At 45.8% G+C, this 17,547-nt stretch overlaps 1 protein-coding gene across 2 annotated transcripts in view; it reads right to left on the minus strand.

The window, feature by feature from the left end:
• Positions 1-17,547, minus strand: part of LOC119434241 (protein arginine N-methyltransferase 5-like) — a 106,385-nt gene that overhangs the window by 16,988 nt on the left and 71,850 nt on the right. For both annotated transcript variants that reach the window (XM_037701495.2, XM_037701494.2), the window contains exons 11-14: positions 15,125-15,247; positions 5,585-5,760; positions 3,154-3,263; positions 2,079-2,172 (exon numbers count right to left, since the gene is read on the minus strand). In XM_037701495.2, the coding sequence (XP_037557423.2) occupies positions 2,079-2,172; positions 3,154-3,263; positions 5,585-5,760; positions 15,125-15,247 (503 nt within the window). The remainder of the gene's footprint in view (positions 1-2,078; positions 2,173-3,153; positions 3,264-5,584; positions 5,761-15,124; positions 15,248-17,547) is intronic.

The following is a 17,547-nucleotide window of genomic DNA, read 5'->3' on the forward strand; positions in this document are numbered from 1 at the left end:
AAAAAAATTGCGAGTTCATTAACAAGAGGTCACATTCAAGCTGTAGTTAGTATATACAGTATAGACCACTTATAACGTAACCGCTTATAGTGCAGGACCGGACATAGTGCGGTCTTTTCAGACTCCCGTTAATTTTCCCATAGCACTCCATGTATACACGTATCGCTTATAGTGCAGTTGCGGGAAACGAAATACCGGTTACAGTGCGGCTGCCTGGGAGTACAGAAGTCAGCGGGGACGGCAAACGCTCCCCTCAAACGGGCGCCCCAAGGAGTACTCGAGGAAGAAAGAGACGAAGTGGAGGAGAAGGGCACGTGGTGCGAACGAACAGCCAGTGAGGCTGAAATCAGCACCTTGAGTGCGAGAAAATATCACGGCGTGCATAGCGAGCGAGGGCCACGAAACTGCCAACCGCCGGCCAACGCTCGCTTCACCATAACGGCAGTAAACGAAACTTCAGGCAGGGAACGGGCGGCGCCGGCACGGCACGGCGAAAGGCGCACGCGGAGACCGTGGAATGTGAGGGAGGAGGGCGGCAGGGAAGCGAATTTTGCCACGGCAACTCCGCCGCTTCGATGACTCCCCTCGCCCTCCCTCATAGCTCCCTCACTTTCGACTGTCACCATGCACGCCCGCAGGCACCGCCACTCCAGCCGGCTCGGCGCCAGCTCCCAGAAGTTTCGTTTTCTGCCCTTAATCGGAAAGCAGGGGCTTGCCGGCGTGGGCAGTTTTGTTGGCCAGCCTGGGACAGCGCCGCTGCTGCCCTCTGCGCCGTAGCCGCAGCATGCAAGGTCAACACGTGACTAAAAAGTAGAGGAAGCATAAAAGAGAAAGAAGGGTTCACTGCCATTTTCTACGCGTGGCTACGGTAGCGTGGCTGAGACGTCGGCATGTACATGCATGTTCCGGCGCAATGAAGAATCGGCGACCTTGCCATTTGAGAGAGGGTGAAATTTCCGCCGCGTTTTTATTTCTTTCTTTTTCTTTTCTTTTTTTTCTTTTCATTCGCGCGCGACTTTGAGGGGTCACTCCTAAGCTTTTACTCTATGGCGGTGCCGGAGCAATGCCGGTGGGAGACGCCGCTGCGTGATTTGTTCGAATTAACGAGATTCGACTGTAAATTGAATGCAAACGTTCTAGCCGCATTCCTCGACTGTCGCATACGCGTGGCGGCTCGGTGCACATGTTTTGCGTGTGTGCGGGCCTTGAAAATTGTTGCTTTGGTTATAGTGCGGTACCGCTTATAGTGCGGATATTCGCGACTCCGGCGACTTACGTTATAAGCGGTCTACACTATACTAAGTTTTATAATGTTTTACAGAAGTCAAACATGCTTTTGACTTCCATAGATATTGAAATATAGGTGTATTTTTTTTGTTAATGTTGCCCAAAGTGAGTTATCAACCTATATTTATAACAAAAGAATCTCGACCTATATTCATGAGCAATACTAGCAAAAATACCAAGCTAATGGAGTTACACCAGTGTCCCCGACCTTCTTCAGGCAGCACTGGCACTACCTGCACTGGTATAGATTACGTATGCATATTTGTGGTTAATAGACACACCAAGAACTGGTTGGTTGCCTACAAAGCATCCGACGAAGACGAATTCTCAAGCAGTTCTGATGATGATGCAGCTTGTGGGATCAACTAGAGCTTACGGCAAATAAAGGTGCATCATGTTTGAAGTTTTCTTGTTTTTCTAGAGAGATACAGGTTGACCTATATTCAAACCATTTTTTATTTCCCTGCGAGTTCAATATACAGGGGTCGACGTATATTCATGTTCAACTTATTTTAGAGTAAATACAGTATCTTTCAGCAAAGGAATCACATAACTACTTTTGAAATGGAGAAATTAATGTTAATTTGGCTTAGCATGACATAGCGTGTTCAATTCACTTCAGAAGACTTCAAACACAAGGCACTGTATCGCCAATCACATTGAAATATTTGGCATCCCTAGAGTCAAAAATATTTTTACAAGTAAAAAGGAAAGCACACATACAGCACTTCAATGTATCAGTGTTGAAAGGAGGGCGCACAGTTCAACCCAAAAAAAGTGTGAACACAAACCTTTGTTTGGATGGACAAAATTGAACAAGTGCTGATGTTCCGCAAGCTCAGTAACATTATGAAGACGCACCACATAAGGCACTTCGAAGGCAGTCTGTAAATAAAATACATTGAGAAGAAAACAGCAGTTCTTCAATAAGGTTGTGCAAGTCCTCAAAGAAAACCACATGTTTACCATGCAGGCACAAATTAGCACCCCAAAAGTAAATCAAAAGCATGAAATACCAATGCATACGAAAAGTTAATCTTAGTACAGTCAAAACAAGGATATATATTGAACCCACATATAACGAATTATTGTGTATAATGAACAGCAGTAAAATCCCCTTGAAAATTTCTCTATAAAATTTTATGTTATATAACGAACTTTTTTGTGATCCCCTTCAGATTCCAGGTTCAACTGTACCGCACTTGTATACTAAAAAGAGTTCAAGGGTCCTTAACCCTTCCAGCGCCACTGACGCACCGGTACGTTCTCCAGTCACTCCAGTTGAATGTGCGCAGTAACACGAAGTTGGCCAACTCTGAGGTGGTTCTGCTAGCTGCTTTATAATTCCGGAAGCTTATTTTCTCATCTCTCTGGGTTTGCTCAATCTGGGTTTTTAGTGCACTGCGGAACGTGCCACTTCGTGCACGTGATTGCGCCACGCGAAGTGTGCATCTGCAGATGGAAGGGTGGCTCCCAGACTTTGTTGACCGCTACCGTGGCAATTAAATATTTGTGCCATAGCGCAAGGTCGCCACTTTTGCATGTTTCTATAATTTGTCGTACATTTATAGAAAGTTTTTATTTTTTTACCCTGACACTGCGATGCTATCCCGGAAGCGTGCACATCAAGACGAAACTAGGTAGGAGATATAAAACGAAGATTGGAATGCGAGAACCATATCAAAAGTGCATTTGCAATTATCAGTGTCATTTCTTTCCCTTCTAAAGAACCTAAATTAAACTGCTGTGTTCGTTTTATAATATTCAAGAAAAAAAAAAAAACGACACTGGGGGTGTGCCACCTCCAAAAAAACTCTGCACTCAAATGTTTAAACAACAGGAATCCTAAGATGTGGTATTATTCACCAGAGGATGCTTGTCCTTCTCCCTTAGTGCTGCCACTTCTGTGTATAGCTTGTGAGACTGAAGTGGTGACAAGTATGAGGAGTACTGGCAAGGAATGCTGATGCCATCATCTGGTAAAGAAACAAGAAAAAAACTTCAGTGAAAAAATTGGTTCAAGGAATCTACGAAATTATTCTCCGCAGTTTCTACCAGAAGTACACGTCTAGACCCATTGCTAGCTCATTACTGCAGAAAGGCGATGAATCGGAATGTGCTAAAATTACTATACTGTGACAACCACATTGCAAGTTGTTTCACTCATACGCAACACTGCATACTGAAAAGCTAAATTTGATAGGTAGGTCACGTTATCACCAATTAAAAGTTTTTCAAACTCACATTTATCAAAAGAGCTCCAGATTTTGGGACCCTCTTAAACAAGTGCAAACATATTACAACTTCTGCAAATGATCTGAAAAACTGTGCGGAATTTTAAGTGAGCTGATACTTTTTCCCCAATGTTGACTAACTGAAAAATATTATACCGCTGTGATGCCTAGTTTCTTGCTTAAATAGACAGCTGAAAAATTTGCCAATTTAAAATTTTGGTGTTAGCTATGTTCACTATTGGGGGCGAGCTCCACCACTGGAAAAGCTGGCGCCGTCGTCGGCGTGACGTGGTATGAGGGATCACGTGGACACAGCGGCTGCGTCGTCTGCTTTGAAAGCGCCGAAACGAGCTGAAAACGAAAGTTTAGACCCACCTGCACTACGGTTGTGATTAAGTGAGGAGCACTTGAAAGCACTATAATAGACAGTGGCTGCCTCTGAAGGCATCCGACATGGTAGGCTATTGCTCGGTACCGCAGTGCTGTATGCGTACTCAACGGAGCCCGGTGTCAGCTTTCACATGTACCCGCAGGCCAAGAAGCTGCGTGTAGCTTGGATTGCAAAACTTAGAACCGGCAAGCAGCCATCGGCTACAACTCAGGTGTGTAGAAGCACTTCCGTGAGGAATATTTCTGCCACGACGTTGAGGCTGCTATGTTCGGTGAGTGGCAGAAAGCGCGCACTGAGAAGCAGAATGAAAGGGTGGCACTCGCGCGCACGCACTGCCCAGTTAATGTCATGAAGATTTGGTCTATGAACTTGTTGATGCTAGATACTGGCAAGTTCACAGAATGGAAAGTGAACGGTAAGAAGCACATTCAAAAAAGGCATGGCATATGCTTATGTTTGTGTTAGCACCAAATAATGAATGTACTGGATTAACAAAAAGAAGCAGCGGGAAATTCCTTGCTGAGAAGAACGATAAACATACAGCGTGACGCAACTTGAGAAATTGGCCAATAATTTAGAAAAAAAAAAAAAAGATTGAATCGTTGCGATGGCACATCACGAGTCGCCATAAGGCGTCGAAGTCCTTACAGTTATAACGAAATTATTTTTTAACAGCTCAGATAGCATCCATGCCACAATGATTGCTTATGTACTATCAAATGTTCATATGCTGTGGCCTAGAGCTCACGGCACGGTGCAACAATGCGCTCGCAACGAAAGCGAAACATTGTGCGCGGACATGCATGCAGACGTGCAGTCGGTCGCTGCAAACCCTTGCGATCGCTGCATTGAGGCTTCAATCTGTTATGCTCCATTTGGTTATACAGACAGCACACTATAAGGACAAATTTCACATAGTCTGCTCTCAGCGATTGCCTATCTTTCACGCAAGAAGCTGGTTTGGGGGACTCCATCAACGTGATCGCGTGCAATGGGCATTCACTGTACGTATTCAGTAAAGAAATAGCGCATGCAAACTATTCTGCACTTTCTGTTTGCCCAAGATTAGTTTTTTTGACAGTAAGAAACATCCCTTGTTTGGAGAGTACTTACAAAAAAGGCCAGGAGGGCTCCCGCGTGGTTTTTTTTATTGCGTGCCGACAGCCAAACCTATGAGGAGCACGCCGCGTTATCCCTCATACTACGCAAGCAAGGTGCTTCCGACAGATGGCGACTCCGTAAGTCCTCGCCCCCAATATTGTACTTTTATCACTTTCCAAGAGGTATCTCACAGTGCATGACTTGGTGTTAAGTGGCCGAGTGCATCCATATGATCTGAAATGGCCCGCCGAGCAGTGTGGACATCCTTAGCCCTTAGCACAGCATGCTTCACCATGGCTCACCACTGCCTTAGCTTTGCAAGTATTCTCGTTATTATTTTTTTCTCTCTTTTTTCTTTCTGATGGAGCCATAGCTGCTCAGCAGACCAGTGTATTATTGCTCTGCAAAAAATGACAATGAAAAGCACGGGGGTATGCACATTGCTTGAATGGTGAAACCCTCTCCATTTTTTTCTCGAGAGCATTGCTCCAGCTCCAGCTCATATTGAACGAGATAGTTGTACAGAACTTCGAGAAGACAACTGCAGAGAGAGAGGAAAAACACACATCACCTTTCAAGAAACGCTGTGCACCATCCAAACACTCTGGAGAGAGCTCGTTGTCACCAAAGGAACCCAGCAGCTCAGAGACAAGAATGTCTGCTTTCTCAGGAGCGTCGAAATCACGCATGTCGCATGACACTACAGTCACTAGGTCCTTCCATAACTCGGCCTTCTGTGTAAGTAACCTGCATGCACACAAGTCGGGAGTCTTCTTCACTTCATTAGTTTTTCACTCATTGAATTATCTTGAAAACTTCAGCTGAAACATAATTTTAAGTTTTAGAGCAAATTTAATGTGTAAAAATAATAACTGCATTCAGCCAAAAACTGCAGTCTACTAATGCGTTAGCATTCGGGAGTGTCAAAGTTAAAAAAAACAAACAGTACGTGTCTGAAGTGCGCGGTCATCGGCGTCCGCGTCTATCAGCCGTCTGTGTAAATGCGTCTGCAGCCAGGGGGGTCAGCACGTTGTTACATGATATTTTGTAGCACGCCATATAAATTCAAAGCTAGTGTTGTGACGGGTCGCTCGAAGCTACTAAAAGAGACCATTGTGCGCCTACCAACGGCCAGCGCCTCCTCTATACTTTCAGTGCCAGGCAAAAGAACAGAGCACAAAAGCCACCGCCATCGGCACCAGTACAAACTATCGCTGCCAGGTGCCGCCACTGAAACAGGGCTCCCTGCTGGCTGGCTGCGGTCGCCTGCAAGGAGCGCAGGTTGTGAGCATGGGTGCGTGGTAGCGGCTCAGAAAAAATGCTTCCTTATCTATCACTACGGTACTTGCCTCGCAAAATGAGCATTAGGTGTTCCTGCACAAATGCCACTGATAAATACATTGCATCCGTATTGAATACTGGATCCGTTGTAAATACATTGCATCCATATTGAATACTGGATCCGTTGAGGCGTGCTTTCAGCTCTCCATTCCCGCTGCTTATTTGCAACATACTTACGTTGTATGCATAATCTTTACAGCCGAAGTTGCAAGAAAGTGAACCAGGTCGCCGAATGGACGCCAAGTGTAAAAAAAAGACCAAAACAAGGCAATTTTTATGCAATGTTGAATTTAATTGAAGAAAGGTAACTGGATGTGAAAAGCATGTATGTACACTTTCATCTTCGCTTTCAGGCGCTTTATTGAAAGTGGCTTCTGGGAAAAGCACAGAAAGTAACTGGATATGAAAAGCACTGATATACACTTTCATATTTGCTTTCAGAGCTTCCGGCACTTTCTTAAAAGTGGCTTCTGAGCAAAGTACTTATAGGAATCGTGCCTGTCTGTTATGCTAAATGCATGGTTTGCAAGCAGAGGCCTCAGAAAACGCAATGCAATGAGTTCCATAAGCTTTTGCCGGTGCATATTGGCACCGTCCTTGCACTGCAGTAGCTTGGATGCACACTGAATTGGAACTGCACGTGCCACCAAGCTAGGCAGGGGTTTCTCAAATCCTTCAGGGCTCATTCAGCTTATGCGCATAAGACGTCCAGGGCAAAAAGCAGCTGATCTGAGGGATACAGAAGTCCACCACGGTCTTGGCAGCGGGTGAACATCTGCAGTGGCTGGTTTAGCAGTGGCTTGGTTGATATTGCCACACAGTTCTCACAGTTCATTTGCTCACTGATCACCCGAGCAACATAGCCACCAACAAAGATGTTGCTGAAATCTGAAGAGTAGGCATGTGCAAAGGCAAGACAGTAGTGTTCAGCCTTTCAAGCACCATGAGAGCAGCTTTTCCGGGAGTGGTTGGAGCGTGGTTGAAGAGAGCTGCTTGGTGTGTCAGACACCGTTTGTGACAAAACTGTCTGCTCGTTATGCGCAACATTCCGAAGTGCATTCGATGCAACTATTCCAATTTTGCGCACTTTCTGAAGCCCCGAAAGAGCAGCTCGCACATCAAGTGCATCATTGCACACAGCTGATCTTCACAGTGTTCCAAACAGAGACTATCGGATCACCGTTAAAACTTTCGGGTCAATACAAATCCGAAATTTTCAACCATCAGCAGGTACTTCACACAGGCCACAGTGCAGAAAGTGGTAGTCAAGAATGCCTCATAAGTTTCCTTTGTCAAAAAATCACGAGAATGGGCACACCCAGAGATGCTGGCACACCTTTTTTCAAGTCATTTAAATACATTGGCATTGTAGCTTCCAGCCATTCAAGTCGTTCATCGTCCGTGCTCTCATACTGCTTGACATCTGGAAACCTCGGACGAATATGCTGAACTGTACTACTGGTGTCATGGAGGACAAACCAGCGATAGACGTTCATGAATGTGATCGTCGAGCCTGCAGTCGCAAATGACGTATGGCAGTTGTGGCCAGCTTGTTCTTGAAGGTGTTGCAAGACATCTGTTACAGGAGGGGACATGACTTGAATTGCCCTTGTAACATTCATCTTCTCGATGTTGTTTGGATACACGTGTTTTCAGATTAGATAGCGCACTGGCTTCACACTCAAGTTCTTCTGGAGTTCGTAAACGTCTTTGAGGTAGGACGGCGAAATTTCTCCTTTCGGTCCTAGGTTGCGTGCCAAGAACTGAGAGCGCAAATTCAGGGGTCGAAACTCATGAACAGGGGCCTCCTGGGGTAACATGGATGCTCAGTTCGGTAAGCCAAAATGCAGTTTTTCAGAATCTTCATTGCATGCACATTTACCTTGTGGTTGTCAGCAACCAGTCTCACGATTCAAAAACCACAGGACTCTCCTCCATGATAAACAACATCAATTCATGAAGTTGAGTACACGTCAAATCCTTTGTAATAAAATGACAAAACAAAGAAGGGAGTTTGCCAGAACGAGACCACTGCTAGCATCAGACAAGCCTACATCTGTTTGGCTGACAGAACAGTATTACTGCTTGTTGTACTGCAACCTTTTCTTTAATGCGCATCTCATCAACGATGAGAGAACATGCCCTGGATTGTGGCGCCTAGAGGTTCTCAAGCTCTGTTTTGAGGCTAACTTCGACCAGTCTAGTAAATCCAGTTTTTTGGTTTGTATCCCAATACAGGCAGACTATTTCTGCTAGGCAGTTTGAAAAGTTTCTTGCCTCATGTTTTCATAGGCTCTTGTGGACAGGTGCCTCAAAATACATAAGACATTGACGCATTGTTTCTTCGGACCATGTTCGTCTTTTTTTCTTAAGATTTCTTATTTGGTCAAGTAAAAGAAGTGCAGAAGGGCGATTTTCGAAAGCTTTTTCCTGTATGTAGGAAAGCTCTGAGGCGAGGGAGTCCTCCCCGAGTTGTTTTAACTGCTGCTTATACTGTCTGCATCAGCCACGAAATTTGACTTCTTAAATACCTTTCTTTCCTTTTCCATTCTGCTTTTTCAGTAATTAGCAGGCTTGATGGCACCCTGCCGTCAAGCTGGATGCCTCAATCATTCTTATTTCCAACATCGCTTTAGTTGGCAGATCCATCCACCTGTAGGTTTTAACGGTGGTCCATTAACACGTCTTCCTCGGGAGGTGGTTCTCGACTGAATTTGAAGATGGCAGCAAGAGAGATGCTGATGCTCCCACGGCGGAATTATCTATTGGCATTGAACGCGTTAAACAAGCACGTTTCTCTATGCTCGCTGTGCTCCTCTCTCATGTTGACTTTGGCTGTAAATGATGAGGGTAGTCTTCAAAGACAGACGGTACAGTACCTTTTCTCAGCCGACGTCTTTTCCCTTCAATGAAATCTTCGTTCTTGAAGTACCTACTGCAAACTTTTGAAGAGCATGACCTGTTGCTTTGTTTCCAGCCATCTCGCCTAATCACAGCAAGCCACTTCTCTCTCACTTCAAAGTCTGACAGAACTTTGTGAAAGGAAAGCCCCAGAGCCTTCTCGTCGGACTTGCATAAAGGTACGCAGCAGTACGCTATGTCACAGACAACGAGCCATGTTCGTATGAGAACCGCAAATTGAGCACACAGGTCATCGCCGCACACTTTTCACACTTTTCACAGTGTCAAATGCGTCGAAACACGTCGATGCGAAATACCAGGAGGCAGACCAACCCTGTTTGCGTAGTGCCACCACGCGGGCGGTTGCCAAAGGCACGGCGAAATCGGACACGGGACGGCGCTGGCAGAGCGTACTGTCGGGCACTGAAAGTATAGAGGAGGCGCTGGAATGGCATTCGGAACACAAGGGGCCACCATAGGGTATTTCGCTATGATGGCGACAGTGAACCCAGGAGCTCTTCGGACCGAGGGGAGAGGGGGGGGGCAGGCGAGTACACCCCCCCCCCCCGCATGTCTATATTTTAAAGTACTAACAGGACAACTTCATTACACCTTTATTTACAGATATACAAATGTTGTATACTGTTGCTAATTTGTTGTAAATTGTTGCTAATTTAGCCTTCAAAAATTCTTGAAAATTTAATTAAATTCTCGGGTCTTACCAATGTGGCCTGACAGAGCACTGGACGTGGATATAAACGGGACACAACTGCAATTTCTAGGAAATTTTCCTGTCAACCGTACAACCGGAAGAAATGGTCCAAATACGGGAGTCTCCCGGATTACAGCAGGTATGACAACGGTCATCCCATTGGCAAGGTGCTTTGTCGGCTTTCTGAGGGTCGTGCGACCGCTGTGAATAATCTGCGTTCATACGATATGAAACCGTAACTTTAGTTGCTGACACTCGACGAGGCCTCTCCAATTAGACCTAATGAGCTAGACAGCGTGCCCGTGACGAAAATTTATCGCCGACGGATGTGATAATGGGCCTTAAACCGTTGCGGAAACCTTGGCGCTAATAAGTTCCAACATGGCACTAATAAGTTCCAACATGGCACTAATAAGTTCCAACAGGCGGCTCATCAGTGATCGGTCGCGAGATCCCGCATACGCTTAAGATTGACAGTCGTTGAAGTGGCATTTGGATGCATGGTCGACCAGCTGGCAACTACAACGAGCACGCGTGCCATGTTAGTCTGTGTGTTCGCATGTGGGTAGACGCTGTCAACTGCGCGAATGTGCATTCGTCAACACTGAACTCGGGTATCCGATACGATCAGCATGCCTTCCAGTGGATAATCGGCCCGATCTTCACACATGCTTCCGTGCTTTCCAAACACGCTGCTTTTGTTGTTCCCTCTGCTCACATACCGTTAATCGTTTCGATTGGTCCAGTCAACCTGGCCGAACCATGTACTGATAGATATCATGTGCCATGGAACGCTGCGTGCCGCCAAGGCACCGACCACGGCCAGGTCATTCACCGTAGGTATCGAACACTCGAGAAATCGAATACAAGATATTCAATTGGCGAATTGAATTATTCGAAGATTCACTATTCGATTCGAAATCGAATATTCGAGTATTCGCGCACCCCTACTAAAGAGACACAGACATAGAAACGACAGCATCGTATGTTTTCATTTCTACGTCTGTCCCTGTCTTATTGAGGAGCCCTCAGAAAGCTATTTATTAGAGAGCTTTATGTCCTTGTATGGCACATTTTATCATGACCATTTTAGTTGAGTAAGAAGATGGAGCTGCGAACAGCTGTGCTAGTGGCAACATTTTGTGAAACTGGTCAACGAAACCACATGGACAAGAGTAGAGTTCTGGGAAAGTTGGGATCTACTCAAAACGTACAGTGCAAAAAGAAAAAAAGGCACACACAAGGAAAAGTGACACAAGTGCTCGTCCTCTTTTTTTTGTTTGCTTGTTTTTTTTATTTGTAGCACTTTCACCCAAGAAGGTGAAGCACTAATAGCAGTAGCAAAATCTCTGACAACTACACGAAGTAAGATTTGTAATTTTATTGGCCATATATAAATTGAAAGAAAAGTTCGCTTACTAATTAAACTAACAAGCATGATGTTACGTGCACACAGGTAAACATAAGCATATCTCCATAGATGACCGCAAACACCCCTTGTCACAATGCTGGCTTAATGAAGAGTGCCGGCAGTGGGTAGTGAACGCTTCGTGCTGCCTCTCGCTTTAAGGGGGGACACGGGTCTTAAAAACCGAAAATCGCGAAAAAAATCATTTTTTGGAAATTACATGTTTCGGCATCTATAATGCCTAACCTACACCGTATGAAAACGATTTGCCCAAAAACGCACTCTAAGTGTCTGAAAAAAATTATTTTGTCAGCCCGGGCAGCAAGGAGGAGCCCAAAATCGTGCAGAAATAATGGACTTCCCGGAGCTCTCTCTCGTCTTTCCCACCGCTGAGTGCCGCCACCTTGGTACCGTTCAAAAGCACAAAGTTCCGCCTTTCTTTTCCCCGCATCCTCGCTGACAATGGCCGCATAAAAAAAGCGCAAACGTAAAACAATCAGGGATCGGTCTGATGAAGGTTGCGATGCACTCGGCCTTCCTATTGGCTCAGTGCGCCAGCACGCTGAGAGGCGCCTTCCGATTGGCGGTTGCTATGGCAACTAGTGCCCCGACGCTGCCAGCACAGTGCTCGTCTGCTAGGCCTGCCAGTGAGCCTGCTTCGAAAAATGCTGATCCGTCGTTTCTTTGTTGAACATATTGCGAATGGAAGTGGCAAATCGACCCTCTAAAGAAAAAAAAAAGTTTCAAATTGGACACACGTCCATGAAAAGGAAGAGGAGGCGGTTGTAGCAAGGTTCAGACGAGCCAATTGATAAGATCGCGCTGGAGATAAGTCACTGTGTCGTGCAATCTCGTACTGCAACGGCAAAACCGCAACAGCGAAGCTAACCGTTGCACCTCGTCCTCACGTGTAGTTTTCAGAGACCGCAGACAATGTGCCGATGCCTCTATTCCCGCGCCTCTCGTGCGTACGTGGATTCGTGTTGGTGAATTACAGATCCCGTTACGAGCCTATACGTGCGCCTAATGTCAACATCGGCACTCTCCCTTCTACTCATTCAAATCTCATTCTTTTTTTGCTTGAATGCTGGTGAGTCAAAGAGTGCACAAAAACTATGATATAGTGTCTTAGGACAATGCAATATTTTGAAATCCTATAGAAATCACAACCAACAAGAATTCACATTTGGTAAGTTGCAATATTAGAATTTCATAACTTCAGCTAAAGTACAGATACAAACATCAAAATGATAACTTGCAGTCTTTGAACATCCAGAAATATACCTGCTTACTTTTAGCTATCTTGTTGCAGTACATTTCTTGCAAGTCACGTCCGAAATTTTAACACAAGAAGACTTGTAACTACTTTTTTTTTACTTAGAAAAAAGACTAATCTCATATTTGTAATCAGCACACAAGATTGGATGTGTCCTGAAAGTTTCATGTCTCTAGAGTGAATAACAAAAATGTTTGTTCTGGATGCCATGCCCCCTCACAGTTAATGCCGTTTGTTTTTTGTACTTTTCTCAAAATGCAAATTTTGGGCTCCATCCAATATTCAGGCCTCTATATATCATCATCAAGAACCGATAGAACTATATATATATATATACAGTGTGACCGCTTATAACGCAAGTCGCCGGAGTCGCGCATATCCACACTATAAGAGGTACCGCACTATAACCAAAGCAACAATTTTCAAGGCCCGCACACACGCAAAACATGTGCACCAAGCCGCCACGCGTATGCGACAGTCGAGGAATGCGGCTAGAACGATTGCATTCAATTTACAGTCGAATATCGTTAATTTGAACCAAATCACGCGGCGGCGCCTCCGACCGGCATTGCTCCGGCACTGCCATAGCGTAAAAGCTTAGGAGACACCCCTCAATGTCGCGCGCGAACAAAACAAAACAAAAAAAAAAAGAAAGAAAAAAAAATGCGGCAGGAATTTCACCCTCTCTTAAATGGCAAGGTCGCCGATTCTGTGTTGCGCCGGAACATGCGTGTACGTGCCGACGTCTCAGCCACGCTACCGTAGCCACGCATAGAAAATGGCAGTGAACCCTTCTTTCTCCTTTATGCTTCCTCTACTTTCTAGTCACGTGTTGACCTTGCACGCTGCGGCTACGGCGCAGAGGGAAGCAGCGGCGCTGTCCCAGGCCAGCCAACGAAACTGCCCACGCCGGCAAACGCCCGCTTCCCAGAAAACGAAACTTCGGGGAGCTGGCGCCAGGCCGGCTGGAGCGGCGGCTGCTGCACGGTGGCGGGCGCGCACGGTGACAGTCGAAAGTGAGGGAGTTACGAGGGAGGGCGAGGGGAGCCACCGAAGCGGCGGAGTTGCCGAGGCGAAATCCGCTTACCTGCCGCCCTCCTCCCTCACATTTCACAGTCTCCGCGTGTGCCCTTCGCCGTGCCGTGTCGGCGCCGCCCGCTCCCTGAAGTTTCGTTTACTGCCGTTATCGTGAAGCGAGCGTTGGGCCATTGGCCGGCGTGGTTGGCAGTTTCGTGGCCCTCGCTCGCTATGCGCGCCGTGATATTTCACGACTCGCACTCACGATTCTGGTTTCAGCCTCACTGGCTGTTCCTTCGCACCACGTGCCCTTCTCCTCCACTTCGTCTCTCTTTCTTCCTCGAGCACTCTATGGGGCGCCCGTTTGAGGGGAGCATTTGCCGTCCCCGCTGACTTCCGTACTCCCAGGCAGCCACACGGTAACCGGTATTTCGTTTCCCACAACTGCACTATAAGCGATACGTGTATACATGGAGTGCTATGGGAAAATTAACAGCGAGTCTGAAAAGACCGCACTATATCCGGTCCTGCACTATAAGCAGTTACGTTATAAGTGGTCTATACTGTATATATATATATTTTTTTTCTTGCGAAACGTAGCGTAATGTATACTCTGAAGTATAGCAAGCAATTTCCTTTGTTATTATTTTAGAAATTAATTATATTGTGACATGTTCTGCCACATGGTTTCCACATTTTGTGGTTTTATATTCAATGGGCTGTAAAATATCTATTCATAATCAGATTAAAAAAAGTGCTTGCTATCCTTCATTCCTTACTCTTCATGCTATTTAACCATGCCTTACAAATATTTTTTTTAATGTGGCATTTATTTTCCATTGTGGCCTTAAACAATGGAAGTGAAATGTTAATCTAGGAACTACTAATTGACCTACAGCAAAACGAATTGCCTATTTGAAATCAGCATAGGAAACTTAACAAGACTCAAAGTTTCATTAACATTGATGTACAAAATGGTGAACATTATTTAAATAGCAGTGTCCCCCCTTAAGGTGTCCCTAAAATTTGAGATTACGCAACCTCCAACACTATGCGCATGGGAAGACAGTGCACTTGAAGCCACCATCCTTCCTGGCTCACCCATGCATGCTTTCCCTTGCACTCACAGCATACAGCCCACAGGGTGGAACCTTGGCGCACTAGGACTTTATACAGAATATCACGGTGACAACGATGACAGCGAAAATTCACCTGGAATGTCTATATATAACAGTGCAATATTATACACTTTTCCCTGCCAAGAAAAGTGGCACAATAAATGTTCCAGCACATTCTGGTTTGATTTGCACACAGCAACACAGCAAGCAATGCTGTCTTTGTCCCTGTCCTAAAATTCTGCTACGACATTAATACATATATACTGGCTACACACAATGGCGAAAACTATATTATGTAACAAATGCAAAGCACAAAGTCCAAGAAATGTTACACTCACGTGACCACTGCATTGGGGTTCTTTTCTATTGCATAGAGTCGAACTTTCTGGCTTGCCGCCTCAGCTGCATTCAATGCTGCTCTCACAAGAGGACCTCTTCCAGCGCCCAGAACCATGAGGATGCTATTGGCATTGTTGCAGAAGTAAAAACCCTTATTCACACAGCACCAATCAAACCTTTACATAACAAAGTAAAAAAAAAATTGATTTTACTTTATAACATTAAAATACCCTATATAATATTGTGTAAAGGCTGCACTGCTAAATTTGAGCCTAAATACCTGGGGAACGAATATATCTGGAAACTATCTGTGCGACCTTTCTTTCCCAAGCACACACCTCGTCAGCTGCGGCCGTATAGCATGCACTGCACTATCTCTGCATGGTATCAATGCAAAGCACAAAAGCATACTGGTCTCCTCTTCGGTTGCACAGTTGATAGTCTGTTGGCGGGAAGCTTGTCAACCTAAGCACAGGCATCATCACAAAATTCGTTCCCCGCCACCCCACAGCTTGTCCTATCGCGTTTTCCACCAGCGCTACTTTTCGTACAGCAGCTGCCACTGCATGTGCACCGAGACACCCTAGTGCACACCAAGGCTTTCCGCGCTTTGTGCGTACGTTTCTGCAGTAAGATTTTGTCACTCCTGCCTGAAAAATACACGGATTTGTCAAATGCAACATTCTGCTCGCATTTTGCATGAAAGCCTCAGTACTTTTTTATTTATCACGTAACTTTACATGCAGCCCAACATCAGCACACTTTGTAGAAGCATATCAGTTTCATGTTAATTGTTTGTGTAGTTGATTGTTAGAGAGAAGCTGATTGATTAAGCTTTGGCTCCATCACAAAATTTGTACCCTGGTGCCCCGTGGCTAGTCCTGGCATGTCTTGTCCTGTGCACATGCATTCACATAACACATGTATGATGATTTCAGTACACAGCACCCGTTGCTGTATACTGCCCTTAATGCATGCGTCATGCATAGAGTCCACTCTTCGTGTGTACTGTATACAGTACTGTGGGCACTGAGCTTTCGTCACTCCTACGGCAATTGAAACAAACATGGGCACTATTGACGAAGGCACTCTGTTCACATTTCATGTGGAAATCCCAGCAGCCTTTATATTGTGGAACCTTACATGCAACATGACATCCAAGGGCTGCACCTTGTACTAACAGCAATTAAAACCATAGGTAAACACACTTTGTTAAAGTGTGGATAAAAATACATGGCATTGTTTGAGCATAAGTTACGAAAAGTTGAAACTATTCATTACATGAAGGATTTCATTACACTCCAAGGTCATACATTGAGGTTTAACTGCACAACCACCAGCAGCAGCAATCCGCATATTAGCCTTTTAAAAAGATATTTGGCTAAGCAACCACATAGATTACCCTATGTAGTGATCCACACTGTGAGGATGCGAGACTCTCACGCATCCCCGATGTTGTTTTCCCCGCATAGCTCCAGTCTCCTGTAATCCGGCTTCGCCGCGTGGCATTACGGCAGCAACATATTACGAGAGATGGAGCTAGTGTTGCGCGCTGACGCCACCTAGCGGCGGGGTTACTTGGGCGCAAAAAGAAGAAGGCGCTCTCTCTTGGCTTGGGGGTCGGCGAGCAGCACACACCGTGCGCCGGCCCGCTTCGCGGGACCGTCCCGAGAATGTTAGGAGCAGGACACCGGTATGGACGAACACGGATCGTTCGAACGCGCCACCGTTCGCGTGACCGTACACGTGAACGACTAGGTGATGGTGTCATAGCATGGGGCGAACATATTCGCTCACTATCCGGTCGCGGTGAGTTGGACTTCCTTGATTTGTCGCGCGCCCATGTGATTGTTCTTTGCGTAATAATTCGGCTAGCATGCATTAGTGTATGAAAGGTGCAATAAATGCCCTTTTGACTGTTTGCATTACTGTCTTGTCGTTCCTTTGTCCCAAGAGCACGTGCGAGACCACACATCTGGCTGCCCAACGTGGACCTCTTGGGGCATCGGACGATAATTTTGACAGTTTTGCTCGGTTCCAGACAACCTTTGTTTGAACCGAAGCATATTCCTATCGTGGATTTTGATCGCTAGCGGCGGCGGCGTGCTTTCTTGAGCAAGGCAACGGTTGGTGTAGCGTGTTTGAACTTTTCAACATGCTAAGCCTTTTCGTGAGTGTTTTGTTGAAGTACACTCGTCAGTACGAGAACCACGTGGTCTGCATCCTGGCAGAGCGAGGCCTAGCGCCCGCGGAGCATTGGCAAGCCTGAAGCGAGTTAGTATGGAAGCCTCGTGGGAGATCCGAATTTCTTATTAAAACAGCTTCTTCTATCTCTCTGACTTCGGAAGTCATGGCTCTGGGAGCTGGGTGGCCACGGGCCACGGGTGCCGCTACAGGCTGTCTGGTATTGCGGCCTGGCACT

This window comes from Dermacentor silvarum, chromosome 1 (genome assembly GCF_013339745.2).
Source record: "Dermacentor silvarum isolate Dsil-2018 chromosome 1, BIME_Dsil_1.4, whole genome shotgun sequence".
Taxonomy (NCBI): Eukaryota; Metazoa; Arthropoda; class Arachnida; order Ixodida; family Ixodidae; genus Dermacentor; species Dermacentor silvarum.